This window comes from Cricetulus griseus, chromosome 7 (genome assembly GCF_003668045.3).
Source record: "Cricetulus griseus strain 17A/GY chromosome 7, alternate assembly CriGri-PICRH-1.0, whole genome shotgun sequence".
NCBI lineage: Eukaryota > Metazoa > Chordata > Mammalia > Rodentia > Cricetidae > Cricetulus > Cricetulus griseus.
Genome location: NC_048600.1, coordinates 45,955,554 through 45,978,208, shown reverse-complemented (window position 1 = coordinate 45,978,208; position 22,655 = coordinate 45,955,554). Strand labels below are relative to the sequence as shown.

The 22,655-nt window shown below is 44.2% G+C and overlaps 1 protein-coding gene across 5 annotated transcripts in view; it reads right to left on the bottom strand.

Moving 5' to 3' along the window:
• Nprl3 (NPR3 like, GATOR1 complex subunit) overlaps positions 1 to 17,003 on the bottom strand; it is a 39,347-nt gene extending 22,344 nt beyond the window's left edge. The window contains exons 1-5 of one of the 5 annotated variants that reach the window (XM_027425154.2): positions 16,748 to 17,003; positions 10,778 to 10,847; positions 7,388 to 7,426; positions 3,940 to 4,069; positions 2,066 to 2,140 (exon numbers count right to left, since the gene is read on the bottom strand). In XM_027425154.2, the coding sequence (XP_027280955.1) occupies positions 2,066 to 2,140; positions 3,940 to 4,069; positions 7,388 to 7,426; positions 10,778 to 10,847; positions 16,748 to 16,865 (432 nt within the window). In that variant the 5' untranslated portion in view covers positions 16,866 to 17,003. Of the gene's footprint in view, positions 1 to 2,065; positions 2,141 to 3,939; positions 4,070 to 7,387; positions 7,427 to 10,777; positions 10,848 to 16,747 lie in introns of those variants that run through there. The other 4 variants (XM_027425152.2, XM_027425153.2, XM_027425155.2 and 1 more) reach the window with 4 other exon arrangements.
• Between the last annotated feature and the right edge of the window lie 5,652 nt (positions 17,004 to 22,655).

The window sequence follows — 22,655 nt, the reverse complement described above, 5'->3', positions numbered from 1 at the left end:
CTTCCTGCCAAAAGCTTGTATTCAAATATAACACCTCCACAGTAACTTCCAGTCTGTAGGACACAGAAAGTCTACCCAATGAGACAAATCTGGATGTGGAAAATGTGATGGGACAATGGGCAGGACAGCTAAGACTAGTAGATACAGAGACACTACATACACTGAGTATGGTCTGCATCATGGCTCACACAGGCCAACTGGAAAACTATGTTCTCATTCAGGAAGTTTTAATGGACCAGGTAATGATTAATGTCAACTTATCGTGGTTAATTATTATCAGATTGAAAAAGGTATTAAGGCATAAGATAATAACCGTTACTTTATAGGTAAGTCTTGTAGTAATGGGATAATAAGTGGACATACAACAGGCATGGGCATATGCCTAAACTATAATCCTAGCATTTGTGAGGTGGAGGCAGAAGGATTAGGAGATCTAGGTCATTCTCAGATGCATAAGAGTTCATGGCCAGTCTGGGATACACAGACCATGTCTAAAAAAGAAACAAAACCAGGCAGATCTCTGGGTTCAAGCCCAGCCTTATCTACAAAGGGAGTTCTAGGACAGCAAGAACTACACAGAGAAACCCTGTCTGGGGGCAGGGCAGAAAGATGGCTCAGCAGTTAAGAGTACTTGCTGCTCTTCCAGAGGTCCTGACTTCTGTTCCTAGCATACCAGGTGGCTCACAACTGCTTGTAACTCCAGGTCCAAGGGATCTGACTCCTCTTCTGGCCTTGGACAGACACCCATGTACTCATGCACATAAATAAAAATAAATAAAAAACAAACAAATTGACATGAGGCCTAGGACTTGCTTTGAGATACAGAGGCATAAAAACTGCTACCAGGCTCCTCATGTTTCCTAATAAGAGGAATAAAATATGAATCTAGATAGCAGTGAATGACACATGGTAACATTACATTCTAAATGTATTAGGTATAATTAAATTCTGTGTCTCTATTATTTGGTAGTTTTTTGTTTGTTTGTTTGTTTTGGTTTTTTTTAAGAAAGGAAGGAAAGTAGTGTTTCTTTCCTTCTTTTTTTTTTTTTAAGATTTTATTTATTTCTAATGTATACAGTCTTCTGCCTGCAGGCCAGCAGAGGGCACAAAATCTTATTCAAGGTGGTTGTGAGCCACCATGTGGTTGCTGGGAATTGAACTCAGGACCTCTGGGAGAACAGTCAGTGCTCTTAACCTCTGAGCCATCTCTCCAGCCCCTTATTTGGTGTTTTAAGCCATGAGCTTACTATACAAAGACATGTGCCATCATGCCTGACTAAAATTGTATACTCTTTTGAGGGTTTCATTTGCCTACACTGACCTCAAACTCACTATGTAGCAGAAGCTGCTTTTCTCACCTCAGCTCCCCAAATTCTGGGATTATAGGAATGTACCTGGTCTAGCTGAATGTTCATCTGCCTGTTTTTAAACTAGGATCTCATCCTGTAACATAGGCTGGCCTCAAATTTGTGGCAATTCTGCTGCATCAACCTTACGAACACTGGGACTACAGGTGTGTGCCACCATACACTTTATTACTTTTTTTGTTAAATTTACTTAATTTTGTTTTGTGTGCATTGGTGTTTCGTGTGTGTGAGGTTGTTGGATCCCTTCGAACTGGAGTTACAGACAGTTGTGAGTTTCCATATGAGTTCTGGGAATTGAACTCTGGTCCTATGGAAGAGCAGTCAGTGCTCTTAACCTCTGAGCCATCTCTCCAGCCCAAAATTGTACATTTTAAAATGGAAAACATTCAGGACTAGGGATGTACCTTAGTAACAAGAGTGCTTGCCCAATATGCATGAGGCCCTGGATTCCATCACTACTATTAATAAAGTAAATAGTTATATGTATGTATTTTACAAAAAAGTTCAAGGAGGAAGAGAAGGAGGGAAAAACAATGAGCTATGCTCCACCTGCACATCATAAGAGTCAGTGTCATGCCCACAGTCTGAGCTCTGGGCCAATGAAAAACTCCCTGGAAACTGGCTCTCCTCCCTCAGACCCTACTTCCTGATCTGAGCACTCATACACTCATTCACTCACCCTCAGTACAAACACTCACCCTCAGTGCAAACACCACATTAAAAAGAATCATGGTGGGTGCTTCCCGCTTTGGAGATGGATCTGTTTTGGAGACCTGTAAAAGAGCATAATTCTAATAAATGAAAAGACAAGATGTCCTGTCTGTCTGTTTGTGACAGGCTATCACTAGAACTTCTTATGGATCCAAGCTGGTCTTGAACTCACAGTGATCCTACCTCAGGCTCCCAATACTGGAAATGGAGAAGTGCGATGCCACAGCCAGCAGAGAGCCATGACTTTCTAAAGAAAGTTGTTAGATCATTCTACGTCATGCATGGAGAGCTCTAGAGTGTGGTAAAATGAGAGAAAAGCATCCCCAGTCTTTGAGAAGCCATCAGTGCTTTTGCTCAGAGAAGAATCAACCATATAAACAGATGAACTGCATGTGTAGAAGGAGCAGAATGGCTGGTGCTCTGAGTTCCATGATGAAGGAATCAAGCTGACAATGTCCAAAAGTGACAGGAAAGAAAGAGATGCAAGTGGATGGAGAGCCCAGAAACCATGCCTCTGCTGCCACGGCAAGGGCTCAGAACATTTAGAGATGGGACAGTGTTTAGCAGCCCTGATGAAAAGGGACAGCCAGTCTTGCTACAAAGCCAAGTCGCTATGTCTTCCAGTTCTGGCATCTAGGCAGCTCCACTTACAAATACCAAAGCATTCAAAGGTACCACTCTGAGAGCCATCAGTTCTTTGAGCCTAAACACAAGTGTTGCCTAAAGAGGGAGTTAGAAGCTGGGCGTTGGTGTCGCACGCCTTTAATCCCAGCACTCGGGAGGCAGAGGCAGGTGGATCTCTGTGAGTTCGAGGCCAGCCTGGTCTTCAGAGCGAGTGCCAGGATAGGCTCCAAAGCTACACAGAGAAACCTGTCTTGAAAAACAAACAACAACAACAACAACAACAAAAAAAAAGACGGAGTTAGAACTCTCCCTATAACACCCAGGAAATGTACCCATCCCCATCTGTCACTGCAATTCTACAGGAAGTAACTGCCAGCTCTCCCCATCTCACCCACAGACAGGAACCCAAGCCCTGTCATTAAAGACCATTGTAAGGAGGCAGGGTATTATCAAAGGGGTAAGATATTTCCAATGACCTCAGAAGTTCCTCACGTAGATAAAGCTTGCAAGTCACAGCACAGCTCTTTATACAGGTTCTATATGGTACGGCATACTGAAACCCTTTTGAATCTAGGTGATGCTGTTTATAGATCCTGCCTGTATGCAAAGTTGACTGACTGGCTCTCGTGTACAAGTGTCTTTGGGTAATAGCACATTCCACCTAGCTAACACTCCTCAGTACCCAAATACTCATCTATCAGAAAAAAAGTATATATATATAGGTTAACACAATAATACATGCTAAAATATGCTGGCTATTACAAATCATTTAACAGGAAGTGCTTGCATCATTTTTTTTTAGAAAGTTCAGGAGTTAGACAATTAATAGTTAACTCGTTCTGTTACCTTCTCTGAAAGCAAATATTCTATATATAAGAGGAAAGGCCACCGTTAGTAGAGACACAGAATGTAGTCAGCAAAGGCTAGTAACAGAGAAGAAGCTCAGTGGGCCACCAACTGTGCAGCATGTGGAAAGCCTTGGGTTCCATCCATCACTGAATGAAAAAACAAAGCTAGTGGCAGGGACTATAGCACCTGGAGGCAAGTACCCCTGTCATCCTCTACTGGATCCCCAGGACCTATAAAGGTACACAATTCATGGCAAGTGGCTGATCAGGCCTGCTGCCCCTATGGCACACTCACCAGCATCAATGTTGGCACAGTTCTGGCCCTCAGAGCCAGAAGAGGCCATGCCCACCCACCCTAGAACATCCCTACCTGCAGAGGAGAGCCATACCTGCCCCAGAGCATGCTGCAGCAGGGTTGGGTGCCCAACAAACCGTACATTATCAATCTTCAGTTCAAATTTTTGGCCGCACATTTCAGACTTGGTTGCCAAAATTGTTGCCAGAATAACATCCGAGAACCTTAAAATTTTAAAAAGGTAGGATGGAAATACATTAACGAAAATCACAGCACCATGCCCAAGGACCCACAGGTGGGGAGTGGCTCAGGAAATGACAGTTCTGTGGAGTTACTTTGTCCCTAGTGGATGGCATTTCTATCAGTGGCTCTCTTGCAGCAATCCCAAGGTTAGGGATGTGAAATCACCAGAATTACAGGTAGAAGGAAGGAGAAGCACAGGCTGAAGGCACATGCTGTCATTTATTGCATGCTGTATGAAATTAGAAGAGAAACAGCTGCAGTTTGCATTTAAAAGGAAGATCAGCTGGGGCTGGCACTGCCCTCAGGAGCCACTCACTGAGGCTCACAGCCAGAAAGGCCTCTCCTTACTATACTTTGGTTTGTACAACTATTCCTCTCAAGCTCCATGAACCCAGGCCTTCCACAACAGGGCCACAAAAAGGACAGAGAGGACGGAGCTCAATGATGCATGCAGTATGCTAACTACATCCCTCTGGGTATAGCTGCCCAGCCCTTCCCTTATCCTGAACACTTGGACTTCTCAGTTCTTGTTGAGGGAATTTTGTACAATGCGTGCAGATGCACTGTGTTACAGGGACATGGGATGCAAAGAAACAAGTGTCATGGGAAGTGGGAATGGCTGGAGTGTGAGAGCTCACCCCTCCCAATAGGCATCTGTACATCTATCTGTCCCCCTACTGGCAAACCTAGTCCTCCCTGTCTGGAGATCTGGATAAGTGAGTTGCCTGCAGGGAGGAGAGCTCTGGGGCCTGGTATTGCCTCTTATCTCAGAGACCAGGGACTGAGGGCCTCCACTGTAGACACACACAGGCACTGTTTCTAATCTGGCCCTGAAGGGAGAGACCACCTATGCTCACCTATCTACTAAGGAAAGCTTTCTAATATCTAGGGAGGGTGGTTTTGAGATGACAGCTCCATAACTACCAGAAACATAGTCTGTCCTGGGCAGGGAGACCCTTACAGTCCTGAAAGAGACTATCTGGGGCAGACATTCCATTGACGGATGGGAGACAGACTCCCATAACTCCTCCATTACAAGATGGAAAAGGAAGGTCAACTTCAAACAGCTGGTGTGGCTCAACTCCAAAGTAGCAAATGACACTGGGATAAAAAGTATCTAGGAGGGGGCATTCATTCCAGGCCACTTTACACAAAGCAGGGTCGCAAGAAGAGTGACCTGGAGGTAGCAGGAACAGAAGCCTGGTTATAGTCAACATGTAAGACAAGCAGCTGTGCAATTCTCCCACTTCTACTCAGGCCAGCAAAAAAGCTCCAGGCTACTATGACCTGGGGGGCTTGCACTGGCTCCCTGTAGAACGAGCAGGATCCTCTAGCTGCCATGGGGCTCCTGGACCCCCAAATAAACCAGGCACAGAGAGTTGGTCAGAAAGGGCTTCCTTGACTTTGCAATAAGGATCTGGTCAAACCTTTTAACACCAGTCTTATCACTGACATTCTGGGACCTGCAGGACCCATAGCCAAGTCTTTAGTTTCTGCTTTCCTGGAACATTAATGTCTGGAGTGATTAAACAGATATGGAAGACTCCAGCATCTCAGACCAGGGCATTAGAGGTTTTCTTCAAAGTCTACATATCTCTTTCTGCCCTATTCCACCTGTCTGAAGGACACATCAGGATATTAAAACCCCATCAAACACTTGGGCTCTGATCCAGCCATCATTTCACATCACATCTAAACAGGCAAAAACCGAAATTCTACTATCCAATGATTTAATACACAAAAGTAGCAGATGGGAGAATGGCCTTAACCATTCTGCAACAATTCTTCCAAAAATCTCCATTAAAAAGCCTCGCTGTCATGAAGAGACATAGACATGCCTCAGCTCTGGCCATGGGACTCCCAGAAGCAAGAAGTGGTATCTCAGCTTCCATTCATAAATACCAAAATCCATATATGCCCTTGAAGGAACAAAATCAAATCTTTCTCCTTGTGAAGTTAATCCACAATGCCTAAAGTGGCTGTCCCGGAAGTCCCTATGTAGCTTACCATTCTGTTCATCTGAGGTCTGAGCTACAGGCAACCTCTTAACATTACACATTCATAATGAAAACATTTGCTTGGCTGTGAACTTCACATAGTGTTTAATGATATAATGTGCACAAAGATAAAGTCATCTTGAGACCAGGAAAGGGGTATAACTTATCCACAGCAAATTACAAGGGACAAGGTCTATTGTTTCCAAAATGTACAAAAACCTTTTGATGGTAAAAAACATGATAAATATAAGACAATAAAACAGGAGCTACAAAAACTAAAAATTTCTAACTTGAACATCTAAGGAAAAGCATATTTAGGAAGAGGTAACAGTCCAGTGAAAAAGCAGGCCAAGATTCTATTTTTAATCATTCTGGAGTAGGGCTACCCAAAAAGAGGGAGAGAGATTGGAAAGGACTCAACTCTACATCCTCAACCTGCCTCTTTTTTCTTTTTTAAAAATGTATATGAATGTTTTGCCTGCATGGATGTATGTGCACCAGGTGTGTCCCTGAGGCCTTTGGAGGACAGAAGAGGGTACCAGATTCCCTGAAACTGAAACTGAAGTTACAGACAGCTGTGAACTGCCATATGGATACTAGTAATTGAACCCAGGTCCTCTCAAGAGGAAGTGTTCTTAACCACTAGGCCTCTCTTCAGCCTCTCAACCTGCCTATTAATCTATTGATGGAAACTCACACATACTGTATGTATATCCACAGCCCACACAGGATGCACTGGGGGGGGGGGGCAGCCTACAAAAGCTCCATACCATCTTTATGGGGACATGTCTGTTACTTCTTGGTATAGTCAGTTCTATCTAAACCTGAGTATCTAACTAAACACTCAAATACTGTTAATAGTGTCTGTCTGTCTGTCTTTCTCTCTCTATCCCTCTCCCTCTCAAAACTAAAGGCAAAGAACAATGATCATGCGCCCCTGCTACGGCAGTAGGATAGGAGATGAGAAACCCAGACGTGTTGGCCCAACATCACAGGACTACTAGCTCCTATTTGGGGAGGAGGTTTGCACAGCACACCTGGTCCAGAAGTCTCTCTGGTACCAGTCAACCATGCTTTAGGTTCTCGGAGGGATATGAAATAGCTAAGTAATTCTGGATGCGAAAAGGGCAGAGGCTGTGGGAAAATCTGTGCTTTGAGAGGCAGGGAGGGTTCCAAGCTAGGGCCTATGCACCTCGTTAGTCATTCTTCAACATTGAGAGAAATTAGGCAGTAAGCACAATTACAAGAAGAAAAGGCAGCCGGAATCAAGTCAGAAAAAGGGTGGAGGGATCTTGGTCTTACCCTGCAACCAATTGCTCATCGGTTGGAGGACATGGCTTGCTGAAATGGGAACAGGACCATCAAGACCAAACAAAACATTGTTTCTTAAAAACCACAAAAAGTTACAAGGTTGCCTTATAAACACAGTACTAAAGTCTAGCAGAAGCACCATTATGAAGTATTAGCTGAATGAAGCCACTTACCGGATGAGAAAGAAGACATTCATACCCCAGGTGAACACTTACAAGGTATAGTTCTCACTAAAGCTCAAATACTCATAAATAAATACAGGCTAGAAGAGACTGAGAGTCACTGCTCAAAATTCAGGACACCAGAAGGACACTCATAGACCCTAGTGCCATGAGACTTAGCTGGACAGCTGGGTACAAGTATATAATCGTTCCAAGAGACCAAATAAGATGCCCAGACAGAAAAGCCTTCCGAACTGTGGTGTCATATGAGCATCTTTCAGCCCCAGTTATTGAAACACTGTGGACCACCTGCATACAGACCTCCCTGAGCCTCTACCCGAAGGTAAGGTCACGGTAGAACAAGCACGCCTTTGCCAGAAAACTGGGGTTTCTGTACTATCTGACTTAGAGTTTTAGTAATTTAGTATTTTATGTTCCTGTGAAGAGCATTTTATTCTAGAACATGGTGCTTTCCAAGCAACTATGGGAAGCTATATAAGGGCACTATCTGGACCACCCATAGCAACTCCCTGTCCAGTTTGCTCTTATCAACAAACATAATGGCTAAAGACCTGTGTAAGAGAAATACATACCAAAGGAGCCATTCCCTAGCAGCTCCAAACTTAAGCTCATCAGATTAGACAGCACTGAAGGGTGAGATGTTTAACAGACTAGCTAGCATCCTAGAAGCTCAAGCCTCACCAGCTTTATCTCCTACAACTAGACAAGTCACAATGGGCTCTCCGACAGAACTTTTTACTGTGATGGATAAATTCCAAATGTACATCTATAATTCAGTTGAGAACCTGAAGTAGGGGGGTGGTGATGACGCATGGGATGGAACACTAAAGAGCTAGATTTCTTTTTCTTAATTTCAGAGACATTTACTTATTGACTGGTTGGTTTTGTTTTTTGGTTCTATTTTGTGACAGGGTCTCCCATATCCCAAGTTAACCTCAAATCTATTACAAAGCCCAGGATGGTCTTGACCTTCTGATCTGCTTGCCTACACCTCTAAAATTCTGGGATTACAGGAATTCACCACCATGCCCAGTTTAGGAAGTGCTAGGAATCCAAGTATTTCTGTGTAAACTACCACACTGGCCAGTGCCCATGATCCTGACCGAACAGCACAGTTCTGGTCCTTGATCACAAAGGGCAGACAACACGACTCGGCTGTTTCGCCTAGAAAGCTGACAAGCAGGGATACCCTGCAGGTTCCCAAAAGGAAAGCACCTTTGGGAGCAGCTGAGGTAACAGCAGCACTGCTTCAGAAAGAAGCTCTGATCCTAGGGAGTTGGGAGAGGCCCCAAAGGGAATTAATCTGCATCTTGTAATCATGGGGCAAGGGTCAGCGGCTGCCATCAAGTATTACACCAACGAAACAATTCTCAAGTTCATTTGAAAAACTCAGACAAAAGCACTCTCCTCCCACTGTCCTTTTTATCATGCTAAATACGGATCCCTAGAAAACATCTTTGTAAATCCCAGACCTCAACTGCAGGAATTAGATGCTGCTGTCATCCCTAGGAAATGTCTCTGTCATAGTCTGTTCAAAGCCAGGCATAATAGCATGGTGTCCTTTAATCCCAGCACCCGGGAGGCAGAGGCAGGCGGATCTCTGTGAGTTCAAGACCAGCCTGGTCTACAAGAGCTAGTTCCAGGACAGCCTCCAAAGCCACAGAGAAACCCTGTCTTGAAAAAAAAAAGAAGAAAAAAAGAATAAAGAAAAAGCCTGGAAAAAAAGAAAACAAACAAACAAACAAAACAAAACAAAAACACAAAGAAGGCTGTTGAAACCTCCTTTCCAGTGAACTTGGGTGTGTGTGGGGGTGTGACAGTGAGGGCACATGGAGGTCTGTGGCATGTGTGGAAAACAAGACACACCTGTGCAGTAATGTAGAGGCAAAACAGTTTTGTTGTTTTGAAACTGTCTCATGTAGCTCAGGCTGGCCTCAAAACTTGCTAAGGATCTGAGGCTGGCCTTAAAATCTTGGTCCTCCCTGCATCCACCTTCCAAGTGCTATTATTACAGGCAAGTACCACCACAGCCAGCCAAGGCAAAAGCTATCTGTGTGCCTGTGACACATTTATTTCAAGCTACCATCCTTATAGGGGAAAAAACAAAGAAAAAACCCACAGATCTCTACATCAAGAACCTCCTCTAAAAGGATCAGCAATTTTCTACACCCCAAACCGTCCCCGTCCCCCCCCCACTCCTACGATGCTCACACTTTGGGAGCTGAGGATGTGGCTCACAGATCAATATGGTCGACTGTGGTGTTCATACCTAGCATGCATGAAGCCCTGGGTTTGATCCCCTGAACCACATAACAACTGGATATAGTAGCACATGTCTGTAATCCCAGCACTCAAGAGGTAAAGGCAGGAGAACCAGAAGGTCAAGGTCATTCTCAGTTGCACAGAGGCCAGCCTGAAACCTTGCCACAAAAACTAAAATGAAATAAAATAAAAACAAAAGCAAAGAGAAAACAGAATAAAAAACAAAACTGGCACACAGTGGTGGATTTGGTGCCTCCTCAGAGAATTGACAGGAAACATCACTGACTCACTACACAGTGAAGACCTAGTGTGGGAGTCTCAGCTCTTTCCTTGGGACAGTGGAGGTGCTATCCTTTACCCCACACAGGCTTTGTCTATGTTTCAGGGGTTCCAGTGCAAGTATATCACAATCCTCTCTCTGTTACCCAGACTTATCCTGTCTCTCACTAACCTTCAAAATGCACAGAAGAAGGCAGGAGTGGGGCTTATGACAGAGAGAAGGAACGAACATAGGGAGAAGGACTTGCCTTTCACCCAGCCTGAAGGAGTGTCAACCATGGTAGCCCCTGCTGCCACCGTCACCTGAGAAAGGATATGCCCAGGCTGCACTGTACCTGAGCACCTGCACCTGACTGGTCATGTGCTAAGGAATCAGGTCTGAGCCTCTCATTGGAGACAAATGTAGCACATGGAATATCTCATCCATCCCTTTATGAACCAACTAGCCATAGCTGGTGCATGGGCTGCATCTCTGAGCAAGTCAGGGACAGGCAGTGCAACCCCAGCTCTGCACTACCTAAAAGCACCCATTACATGGAGGAGAAGGGCACCAGGTTTCTCAGAGGGACAAACATGTGGGTCAGCAGGAGGGTAGAGCTCTGGCCAGGGCTAGGAAGAGAACCAGGCCTCCTGCCCAGAATGACTGGTGAGCCCTTACCTGGAGTCACCATCCTGGTCATCAATATGTTCGCCCGTGTTGTTGACAGCGTATCTGCTGCGTGGTTTATCTAAGTGAGGGCAAAAGAAGAATGGCTAAGAAAGTAGGACCTCTCCACATACAGGATTGTAGGGCGATTAACTAAAACCCATGGCTTCCATTGTCTACACAATTAATATACAGCTACAAAGAGGAACAAATCATACATTACATTCTGAAAATATTAGGCTGAATGAAATAAATCTGATATACAATGTCAATTACTACTTATATGAAAATGCTATAATAAGCAAATTCATAGGGATAAAAGTCAACTGGACATTAGCAAGGGCTGGGAACAAATCAATTATTACTTACCATTATAGAACTTCACTTCTGATGATGAAAGTTTTGGAAATACATAATGGTGATGGTTTCACAATGGAAAGAATGCAGCTGACAGTTAAAATGGCAGGTCTCATGTTACAATAAATGACCAGGGGTTAAGGATGCATGGAGCTCAGTGGTAGTACTCAGCTTGTGAGACTAGGTCCTATCTGGAGCAAGAAGTTATGACAACGTGGGGAAATGGTTTTGCTACTTTTTGGAGGAGGGGACTGAGATAGGATCTTACTATGTAGCCAGGGCCAGCCTCAATCTCTACATAGCTGAGTCTGAATTTGAACTCCTAATCTATCTCCTAAATGTTGGAGATTACAATGTTGGGATTATAGACATGGGCCACAAGGCCAACTATGGCTCTTAATCATCTTACGTAAAATTTTATGTATACATAATTATATGTGTATGGGACATGCCATATAAACACCCTCAATGTGAAATGGTGATCAGATAGGAAAGAGAAAAAAAATTTTAAATGTACATACTATAGCTTTCCTGCACATGAACACTTCTTTACTAGAGTACTATGGTTTAAAAACCTGTTTAAAATCCATATAATAAGCCGGGGGGTGACAGTCCATGTTTTTAATCCCAGCACTGGGGAGGCAGAGGCAGGCGAATCTCTGTGAGTTCCAGGACAGCCTGGTCTACAGTGAGTTCCAGTACAGCCAGGACTATACAGTGAGACCCTGTCTGGGCGCTAAGGAGGTGGCTCTGTGGGCAGTACCTACTATGCAAGTGTGGAAACCTGAGTTTGGATCCCCAGCATTCACATAAAAATGCCAGGTGTGACAGCATTTGGCCACAGCCTTAGTGCTGGTGGATACAGACAGATGAGTTCCAGGATCTCCAGGCAAGTTAGAACATTAACCTCCAGATTCAGTGTGAGCCCGTTTCAAAAAAAATAAATACATAAGCAAAGAAGTGACTGGGAAGCTATCCCAGTGTCACCCTCTGGGCTCTAAAAATGCCTACCTATGCACACACATGTACATGCGCATACACATACTATATATACCTTTATATATATTTTAATATACGCATATATTAAAAAACAGGCTTGGTAGAGTGTGCCTTTTTTGTTTGTTTGTTTTTCAAGACAGGGTTTCTCTGTTTAACAGTCCTAGCTGTTGTGGAACTTGCTTTGTAGACCAGGCTGGCCTCGAACTCACTGAGATCGACTTGCCTCTGCCTCCCAAGCACTGAGATAAAAGGTGTATGCCACCACCACAGTCCAGCGAATGAGCCTTTCTTTAATCTCAATTTTTAGGAGGCAGAGGCAGACAGATCTATGAGAGTCTGAAGTCAATCTGATCTACATAGTGAGTTCTAGGCCAACCAAAACATCGTGAGACACTGTCTCCAAAAATAAAAACAATAAAAACAAAACAAAACAAAAAAAGGACTGAATAGATGGCTTAGCTGTTAAGAGCACTGACTGCTCTTGCAGGGGACTTAGGTTAGAGTCCTAGCCCCTATACAGTGGCTCACAACTGTCTGTCACTCCAGTTCTAGGTGATCCAATGAACTCTTCTGGCAGAGGCAGGCGGATTTCTGAGCCCAAAGACAGCCTGGTCTATGGAATGAATAGCCAGAGAAACTCTGTCTCAAAACAAAACAAAACAAAAAAACAGTAAGTAAATAAATAAATAAATAGAATGGGACTCTAAAGAGAATACAAAATGATCATTAAGGAAAAAAGAAAATACTAGTAAGGGAGAAGAGAGAGAACAGAAGAGTTAGGATGCAGATCAGTGCTGGGCACTTAAAAGGCCGGGGTTCCATGCTCACCACTGAAAGAAAAATAGTGTGAAAGGATATAAAATTTCCTGAATGGGAATATCCAACAGAAAGATTTTTTTCTCTCCTATTAATCAGAACATTTCGAAAAGCTATTTCTGCCCTCTTTGGTCTCAGTGGCAGAAGCAAGATGATGAAAGAAACGTCATTATTTGCAAAGGGTCACAGTAGCACACATACTGCGCTGCCTTGTGAGGCCTACCTGTGGTAAACATGCCTATTTACCCTACCGAGCACAAGAGAAAGTCTAACTGGAGTGCTAACACTAAGAGACAAAATACAGCCAGGACAGGGCAATGACACACCTAAAAACGACGTTTTGCAGCCAGGCATGGTGGCCTCTGCCTTTATCCCAGCACTTGGAAGGCAGAGGCAGGCGGATCTCTGTGAATGTGAGGCCAGCCTGATGTAAAGAGATGCTTCCAGGTCAGATGCTTCCTTGTTTCAAAAAAAAAAAAAAAAAAATCTATTGCAGATTCAGGAATGAATTTTTCGAAGAAGCAACACCTTGAACCCAAGAAGGAAGCTGCTGCAGCATCCAGTTCACACTGAGAACTTCAACAGTCATATCATAAATGTTCTAGTTTTAAAAACTATGGGGAAAGAAAGCTACCTCTACCTCCACCTCCAACAAAACACCAACAGTTTGAGAGTAGAGCCTAATACATTGATACTAAGATTTCTGGTTAAAAAAAAAAAATAGTCAAAATTTCCCGGATAATACAAAGCAGGAAGAGGCAGTAAGTGATGAATCCTACCTGAAGGAAACATAACACAAAATGATGTGAGACCCACGTAGAAGCCATTAAAGAGAAAAGAAAGGGGCTGGGAGTGTAGTTCAGTTGGTACAGCACTTGCTTAGCATGTATGAAGCCTTGCTTGGTTCAATCCCAAGGACCACATAAAAGCATTTTACGGTACATGTCTGTAATCCCAGCACTCTGAAAGTGAAAGCTGGATGCATGGAGAGTTAGAGGTCATCTTCAACTACATGAGACTTTGTATTAAGGAATAAAACAAAACAAAAACAAAAAACACTGGAATTATGATAGAGGTGAGGTGAATTACTCATTAAGATCATACAGCCATATGGAAAATTGAATTATGTTGGCTTTTGAGGGCCAATATCCAAGGAAATCCAGCAACCAAATGGCCACATCCTGGCCTGTCACAACTTCCCTTCCACAGTATTCTAGAGGCAAGCAAGCAGCACACACTTAACTCTCAACAAGTACCCAGACTGTACTAGCTCTTAGGAGCCTCTCTCTACTTTATATCAAGATAAATAAACTTTAAGGTCAAGAGTGGTGGCTCACACCTTTAATCCCAGCATTCAGGAGGCAGAAGTAGGAGGATCTCTGTGAGTTCAAAACTAGTATGGTCTAACTCCAGGCAGCCAGGGATACATAGTAGGACCCTGTCTTAAGTAAATTAATTTTAAAGCAAGACAATAAATGTTCTAAAGAAAAACTCAGGAGAGTTTTCTCTTGTCAATAATATTGAAATGCTCACTTGCAATCCTAGCACTCCAAGGAAGGGTATCACCAGCTTAAGACTAGTCCAGTCTACATAGTAAATTCCAAGGCAGCCTGGAATACAGAGTTAAACCCTGCCTCAAAACAAACTGACATCATCCTCATCGTCTAGCAAAGCAGAAGGTCTTAGAGATAGCAAAACTCAGAAACCACAAGAAATTAGATTGAAAACCTGACTTCATAAAAATCAAAACAGAAAAAGCAAACTGGCTTCCTATTGTGATTTAAAAAAAAAGTTCCTTTTTGTTTTTTTGAGACAAGATCTTACCATGTAGCTCTGATTAATCAGGACCTCACTATAGAGACCAGACTGGCCTGGGACTCAAAGATACTGCCCAACTCTGCCTCTAGAGTGCTGGGATTAAAGGCATGCCCACCACTCCTGAACCAAAATTCTTACATTTTTGTTTTGTTTTTGTTTTTCAAGACAGGGTTGATCTCTCTGTAACCTTGGCTGTCCTGGAACTCACTATGTAAACCAGGCAGACCTCGAACTCACAGAAATCTGCCTGCCTCTGCCTCCCAAGTGCTGGGATTAAAGGCGTGTGCCACCAATGCCCAGAAAAATTCTTACTTTTTAACTCAATTATATAAATAATTATTTAACCTCTATAAGGAAAAATTAAGTATTCAAGAGGGAATCAGGCACAGGATAAGAATCCTCTGAAAAGTAAATTCATATGGCTAGGAAGACATGTTTGTTCTTAGTAAGACAAATGCACAGTAAAACTATCAGATACAGCCAGGTGGTGATGGCACATGCCTTTAATCCCAACACTCTGGAGGAAGAGGTTGGAGGATCTCTGTGAGTTCGAGGCCAGCCTGGTCTACAGAGTGAGTTACAGGGCAGTCAAGGTTATATAGAGAAACCCTGTCTAGAAAAACCAAAATCAAACAAAACACTACCAGAGGCAGCTTTTTATCATCAGACTAATAAAGACTGAAAATTAATCTGTTTAGAACATGACCATTAGCCCTCAGATTAAACCACATGACTCCAGATTTGTTAGCACAGATATTCTACAAAAGAAAAACATCCAGAATGGACATTGTGCAGTTTGTGGGTTTTTTTGTTGATGTCAGTGGCAATGTTGGGGCATGGGCATATGACGTATAAGCACAGGTGAAGGCCAGAGCAAAATGTCACGTGTCTTCCTTTACGGACATCTTACGGGGACTCTTAGCTGAACTAGAACATTCATTAGCCCTCCAGGCCAGGCTGGCTGTCCAGGGAGCTCTCAGGATCAGCCCATCTCTATCACACTGTAATGACATCATGCCAGGCTTTTTACACAGGTGCTGAGGATCCAAAGTGAGGTCCTCATGTTTGAAAGCAAGTGCTCTGACCCACTCAACCACCTGCCCAGCCCCCAAAGACTGAAAAACTGTAACAGAGGACTAGATGAACAATTCTTAATATGCTCATCTCATGGAATTCGCTGCAGCCATTAAATGAACAAGGCTTCTACAAAGGTTGATACTGTATTCGAGATAAAGACACAAGTACAAACAACAATGGGCAATCGGTATCTCCACTTCCACTTATCAGGAATGTGTGCTTATGCTTGTGTTTACACGAAAGGTTCTGGAAAACGGTAAAAGTGGTAGCCCCTATAGGGGATATGGAAGGGAGGGGGGTCCTGAGAGCATGATACCAACTTTGTTTTTGTAGCTTAAAAGCCTTTGTATCATCATTACCAAGCTTTAAGAATAATATTCACCCACAGAGGAAGGCTATGTTCTCACACAGCCGTGCACTACAATTAGGAGAGGATGTGTTCAGTAGATAGAAGAGGTTTCAAGGCTGATGATACAGCATAAAAAAACGTCCTGCGGTTCATTGGGGGTGTGGGGGGACAACGCAGTACTTTATTTTTCGGTGGACACACTTTTGGAGTTTATGTACTGGACAGTGGGAGCAAGAAGAATTCAAGTGCATTCAGACCTTACAGTAATTTATATTTTCTAAAATAATAAATTCGTGTCTGTGCGTAAAACCTGGTGTCTTTTTCTTTACATCTGGGGAAAAGGCAGGCCCTGAACTCATGGCAATACTCCCGCCTCGGCCTCTTGGGAGCTGGGATTACACATGTGCACCACTGCTAGCGCCTGCAATCCTTAGGTATTTTTAAACTGCTTCATAGGCTGGAGACTCCGGAGTCGTGCCGTGGCCCTCCTCCTCCTCCTCCTCTCCTCCTCCTCCTCGGCACTGTGCCCTGCGCGGCAGGGCGGGTGGCCGCCAGGCGCCACTTACTTGTCTGGGACGCGGGGTGCTCCTGGCTCCTCTGGAATGGGTACCTGAAGAGCAGCTTATTGCCCCTGCTGCCCGAGCTCACCAGGATCACGCTGATGGGGCTGGTGTTGTCCCCCATCCTGCGGGGACCTGAAGGGAACTCGCGTGGGGACCGCGGACACTTACAGTGGGAGCCAGAGCCAGGCGCCGGGCCCGCGAGGACACGGAGGAAGCCGGCGCCACGGCCCGGACACAAACGCGCGCGTCCTCACTCTCGCGAGACCTCACCAGTGCCGGGCGAAGAGCCCGAGAGCGCCACCATTCAGGGCCTCTGCGCAGGCGCGGACGGCCGGAAACGCGGGCTCGACACGTTTTCTGAGCTGTAGTGGCTCTCCAAAGGAGTGTGTCTGTAGTTTAAAGTCATACACTTGATCTGACCAGAGAGTACAAACTTAAAAATATGAGAAATATGGTCTATGCAGAGAAACTCTGAGAAAGAAAGAAAGAAAGGAAGAAAGAAAGAAAGAAAGAAAGAAAGAAAGAAAGAAAGAAAGAAAGGGAAGGAAGGGAAGGAAGGGAAGGAAGGAGAGAGAAAGAAAAGAAAAGAAAAAAAAAAGAAAGAGGTCGGGTTCATATCAGTCTGGGCATCACATAACAACAAGGAAGAATTCATAAGCATTCATTTATTTTATTTGTGTCCCAAAATTTATAAAGACAAAAAATAGTCTTATTGCATTTTTTCCCAACTATTACTCAAAGAGAAGGTATCATCTGAGTATTTGCCAGCGTCTGAGAATTGCACTTAGGTTGCCCTTTGATAGTTTGGATGTGTTACGTTAAAGGGATGGTATCCTCTTACTCATTTTGCAAGCCTTTATCCCAGTCTTGTTTAAGCGCTGCTGTATGTTACCACCAAGGTCTCCCATGTTTCCCAGCAGGGGTCCCTAGATTGGAGTCAGGGGTAGGGAGGGGAAGTGAGGCTGGGAGGGAAGCAGATGGGGATATGGACTGGGTGCCTGGGACGGGCTAGAAGAAGGTGGGGCCTTGGGCCAGGAAGGACTGTGGTCCAGGCTTTCCTCCACTAGCCAGGGCTTGGAACTCCAATGGTCATCTCTGAGATAGCAAGGGTCTAAAAGGGCCTAAATGAAGAAGCCCAGTGTTTGCCCCGTTACGATCTTTGGACCCGCTTTTCGCCAGCAACCTTCACAGGAGCAATCACAGTTTACTTTTCTATGTAATTGATAGTGGCACTCAAGCCTGGTGGTGGAGACCTGTATTTCCAGCTACTAGGGAGACCAAGGTAGGGGGAATGTTAAAGCCAGCCTGGACAACTCAGTGAGACCTTCTCAAGAAGGAAAGAGAAGTCTGCAGATGATTAGTTGTGAGCATGCAGAGCCGTAATGCATGAAACCCTGGGCGCAATCTTTTCTACCACCGCTCACTCTAAACTAGCGGTGGAAATGATGCTGCGTGCACGAAGTACCGGATCCCATTCTACAGCTGTCTGGTGTACTTTCCTCCCAGACTGCCTCACCCTGTACAGACAGCACGGATACAGAGCCCAGGACTTTAATGTGCTTCATCTCAGTCCCATCTCAGCATAATTGCTAAGAAACACCATCAGCTATTAAAGAAATCAGAACTTATGGTCACACTGTGGTCTATGGATCAGTGAACGCCACTGTGGACCCCGTTTTCCTCACCAGAAGTAGGATTTGAAACTGCTCTGTGAAGCACCAAGGCCAGACTAGCTAGCTATGCAGGGCATATCCTCAGAGACTCTGCTGTGTTAAAGTCCCATAGAAGTGAGGTTTTTTTGGTTTTTTTTTGTTTTTTTTAATGTGTGCTGGTATCTGGCCTACATGTCTCTGTGAGGTTGTCGGAACCACTGGAATTACACATAGTTGTGAGCTGCCATGTGGGTACTGGGAATTGAACTTGGGTCCTCTGGAAGAGCAGCCAATGTTCCCAACCGGTGAGCAATCCCTCCAGCCCCCGAGAGAGTGCTCATTTCAAATTTAAATAATGTGCCGGGTGTTGGTGGAGCATGTCTTTAATCCCAGCACTCGGGAGGCAGAGGCAGATAGATTTCTGTGAGTTCGAGGCCAGCCTGGTCTACAGAGCGAGTGCCAGGATAGGCTCCAAAACTACACAGAGAAACCCTGTCTCAAAAAACCAAAAAAAGAAAAAAGAAAAAAAAATTAAATAATGTGGTTGCATAACCTCCTTTATAGAAGAAATAGACTTTTGGAAACTAGAACTTTGGACCCTTGCTCCCCACCCCCAAGGGTCTCCTTTGTGTAGGAGTAGGAGACCATATGATGTCAGGCCTTATCAATCCTGTCACTTGGTCAGCCAGAGCACTGGGTGGGGCTCACAGACCCTATCTGGGAGCCACCTTCTCCACTGGGTGTTCCTGCATCTCCAAAAAAGAGCCACTTACCCTGAACAGCAAAAGGAGAGTTTTAAATGTCATGTCCTGAATGCCTGTGGCTAGTGGCGACCCTTCATAACACTGAAGTGGAAGAGATTTAAGTCACCATAGAGATTTAAATGGTGAAACTGAACTCAGAAGGAGAATCAGCCCAGCCATAGTCACCTTTCTTGGGGGGTTGTACAGATCCCCAGCCTGGTCTTCTACTTGACTGACCACACAGACATCTCAGCCTAGCTACTCAAGCTCAGAATGTGCCTGGAGCTTGCAATTCTGACTGTAGAAGAGCAGCTTCAGCATCCTAGACTCTGCACAGGTCTGGGCTCTTTGTGTCCACAGGTGGAGAAGTCAAGACTGCCTCTTCCCAGTCAGTATCCCAGCCCACACTAAACCATGCAGCTGGTTCCCTCCTCTATTGGAACCATAGGCACATTTACAATCTCCCTGAGCTTCTGTTCCTTACCTTAAAAACAAAAAACAAAACAAAACAAAAAACAGTGATGATAGAACTGCCCTTACAGAGTGGCTATGAGGGTTAAGGACTCAACACAAAGAGAGTTTGGTGCCATGTGAGGAACTTGGAAAGCAGTTGATAAAAGTCACTGATTTTATGTCATACAAAAGCAATCCAGTACAAACCCGTTGCCAAATAGACATGAGGGCATTGCAAAGCCTTTAAAAGTGTGCTTAGAATCTCTTTTAATGCTGACATTTGGACATGCCTTTATTCTTGTTTGCTTGTTTTGTTTTGAAACAGGTTCTGTCTACATAGTCTGGCTGTCCTGGAACTCACTATGTAGATCATGCTAGCCAGATGAACTCACAGATATGTGTCTCTCAAATGCTGGAATTAAAGGTGTGTGCCACCACACCCAGCAACTCTTTATTTAACCTCATTTTATATATCTTATATTCTGACTTGATCTGAGTCCAGAGAATCGGAAGTTCAAGACCATCCTTGGCTATATGGTGAGTGTGAGGCCAGTTCTAAATACACAAAATCCTGCCTGCCCAAAAATAAAAATAAAAGTGAATAAATAAAAAAAATAACATAGGCAGCAAGGCCTGGTGGCACATATCAGCAGCCCCAGCATCTCAGAGGTCCAAGCAGGAAGTAATGATTTTCAGTCCCTTGGCTTCATAGCTTGTTTGGAGCTAGTCTGGACTACATAGTGAGGATCTATCTGGAAAAAATACAAAAAGTTGGCAGGTGTGGTGGTACATGCCTATAACACTCAGGAGGCAAAGGCAGGAGGATTGCTGCAAGTTCAACACCATTGTGGGCTACATAGAAAGTTCCTGGGGAGTTAGGTTTATATAGCTAGACCTCAACTCAAAAGCCATGGGGGAAAAAACACAGAATAGGGCCAGTGAGATGGCTTAGTGGGTCAAGGAATTGCCACCAAGTCTGACAACCTGAGCTCAACCCCTGGGGACCAACACAGTGAAAAGAGCCAATTCCCACAAGTTATACTCTGATCTCCACACATTGCCAGGGTGTGCAGCAACCCCCCCATTAGTACATAAGATAAAATATATTCTTTAAATACAAAAATAATAACAACATTTTAAAGGTAAACAGCCAGAAGCATTTTGTACATTATGATAGTGTACAACTCTTACCTTTTTCTAGTTCTAGAATACTGTCATCACCCCAAAAAGCAATCTTCCTAGAAGCACCCATTCCCTCTCCCCTCTCTCCCCAGGCATGACAACTGTAATCCACTCTCTATGGATCTGCCTGTTTGGGACAGTTGCTGTACATGAAATCACAATGCATAACTTTGTGAATCGCTGGGCGGTGGTGGCTCATGCCTTTAGTGCCAGCACTAAAGCAGGTGGATCTCTGTGAGTTCCAGACAAGCCTGGTCTACAAGAGCTAGTTCCAGGACAGCCTCCAAAGCCACAGAGAACCCTGCCTCTAACCCCCCCAAAAAAGTGTCTCATTGCATAGAAATATCATAATTATAATTTGTCTGTCATACATTGATGGATATCTAAGGTGTTTCCAACCTCAGGGTATTTCAGATAGAAAGATGTGACATTTTCCAACAGGTCAACAAATCCACAAATTGACTGCATTAAAATTACAAACTTATTGCCAGGCAGTGGTGGTGCATGCCTTTAATTCCAGAACTTGGGAGGCAGAGGTTGGAGGATGTCTGTGAGTTGAAGGCCAGCCTGGCCTACAAATCGAGTTCCAGGACACCCAGGGCTGTAACAACAGAGAAACCCTATCTTGAAAAACAAAAACAAAAAAAGCTACAAACTTTTTTTTTGTCCCTTCTTTGAGAAAAGCTCTCTGTCCTAGAATATACTATAAACTTGGCCTGACCTCAAACTCACAGCAATCCTTCTGCTTCAGCCTCCACAATGCTTGGTATTACAACTGTGTGCCACTACTCATAGTTTTTAAGATTAGAAACTTGTCATCATTACTAATCAGAATGAGCAGGGTTAGGATGTATCTCAGTGTAGAGCATCTACCTTGCATGGCAAGGCCTGAGGTTTGATTGGCAGCCCTAGGAGGAGGCTACAAACTACAGAGTTGGGGGGAGATAAAAGGCAGGTAAAACTGACAAAGAAATCATATCTAAAATATTTTTTCGAATTCTGACACTTCAGTGAGACTAACACAACAGAAAAATGAACATCACATAGGTACTTCAGGAAAAGGAAATCTAGCAGCCAGTGAAGTTGTGAAAAAGGGCAAAGCCTCCCTCACCACCAGGAAACCACAAGAGAAATCACTGCACTCCTGACCAGAAAGACTAAATTAAACGAGACTAGAAGACCAACAGTGCCAGATGCTTGGGAGGGAAACTCACACCACCAGAGGAAATATAAACTGACCAGCTGTTTGGAAAAGTCCAGTGTTCCTTCTAACTTTGAAAGTACTCGTGCCAGGGCTGGGCGTGTAGCTTAGTTGGTAGAGTGCTTGCCTAGCTTGCATGAAGCCCTGGGTTCAATTCCCAGCACCACATAAACTAAGTGAGGTGGCACATGCCTATAATCCCAACACTCACCAGGTAGACAGAAGGATCAAAAAATTCAGAACTCATTCGTGGCTACCTAGGAAGTTTGAGGCTAGCCTGGGATACATAAGATCCTGTCAAGAGTTGTAAGTGGAGAAATAAGGGAGGGAGAAAAGGGACATTTGGGTTATTTCCACTTCAGATTATGATCAATACTATTGTTATGATGGCCCTGATTGGAGACCAGCACTTGATTATACTACAGCGGTTCATTTCAAGTGAGGCCTAGACAGGTGGTGGTGGTGGCACACATCTTTAAACCCAGCACTCAGGAAGCAGAAGCAGACTTCTGTGAGTTTGAGGCCAGCCTAGTCTATAGAGCTAGTTCCAGGACAGCTAGGGCTGTTACACATATTACACAGAGAAATCTTGTCTTGAAAAACCAAAAGAGAGGGAGGAGGCTAAAGAACCGTCTTCCTGTGGGCTATTGGCTGTTTTAAACTCAAAAGAGGCTGAATCC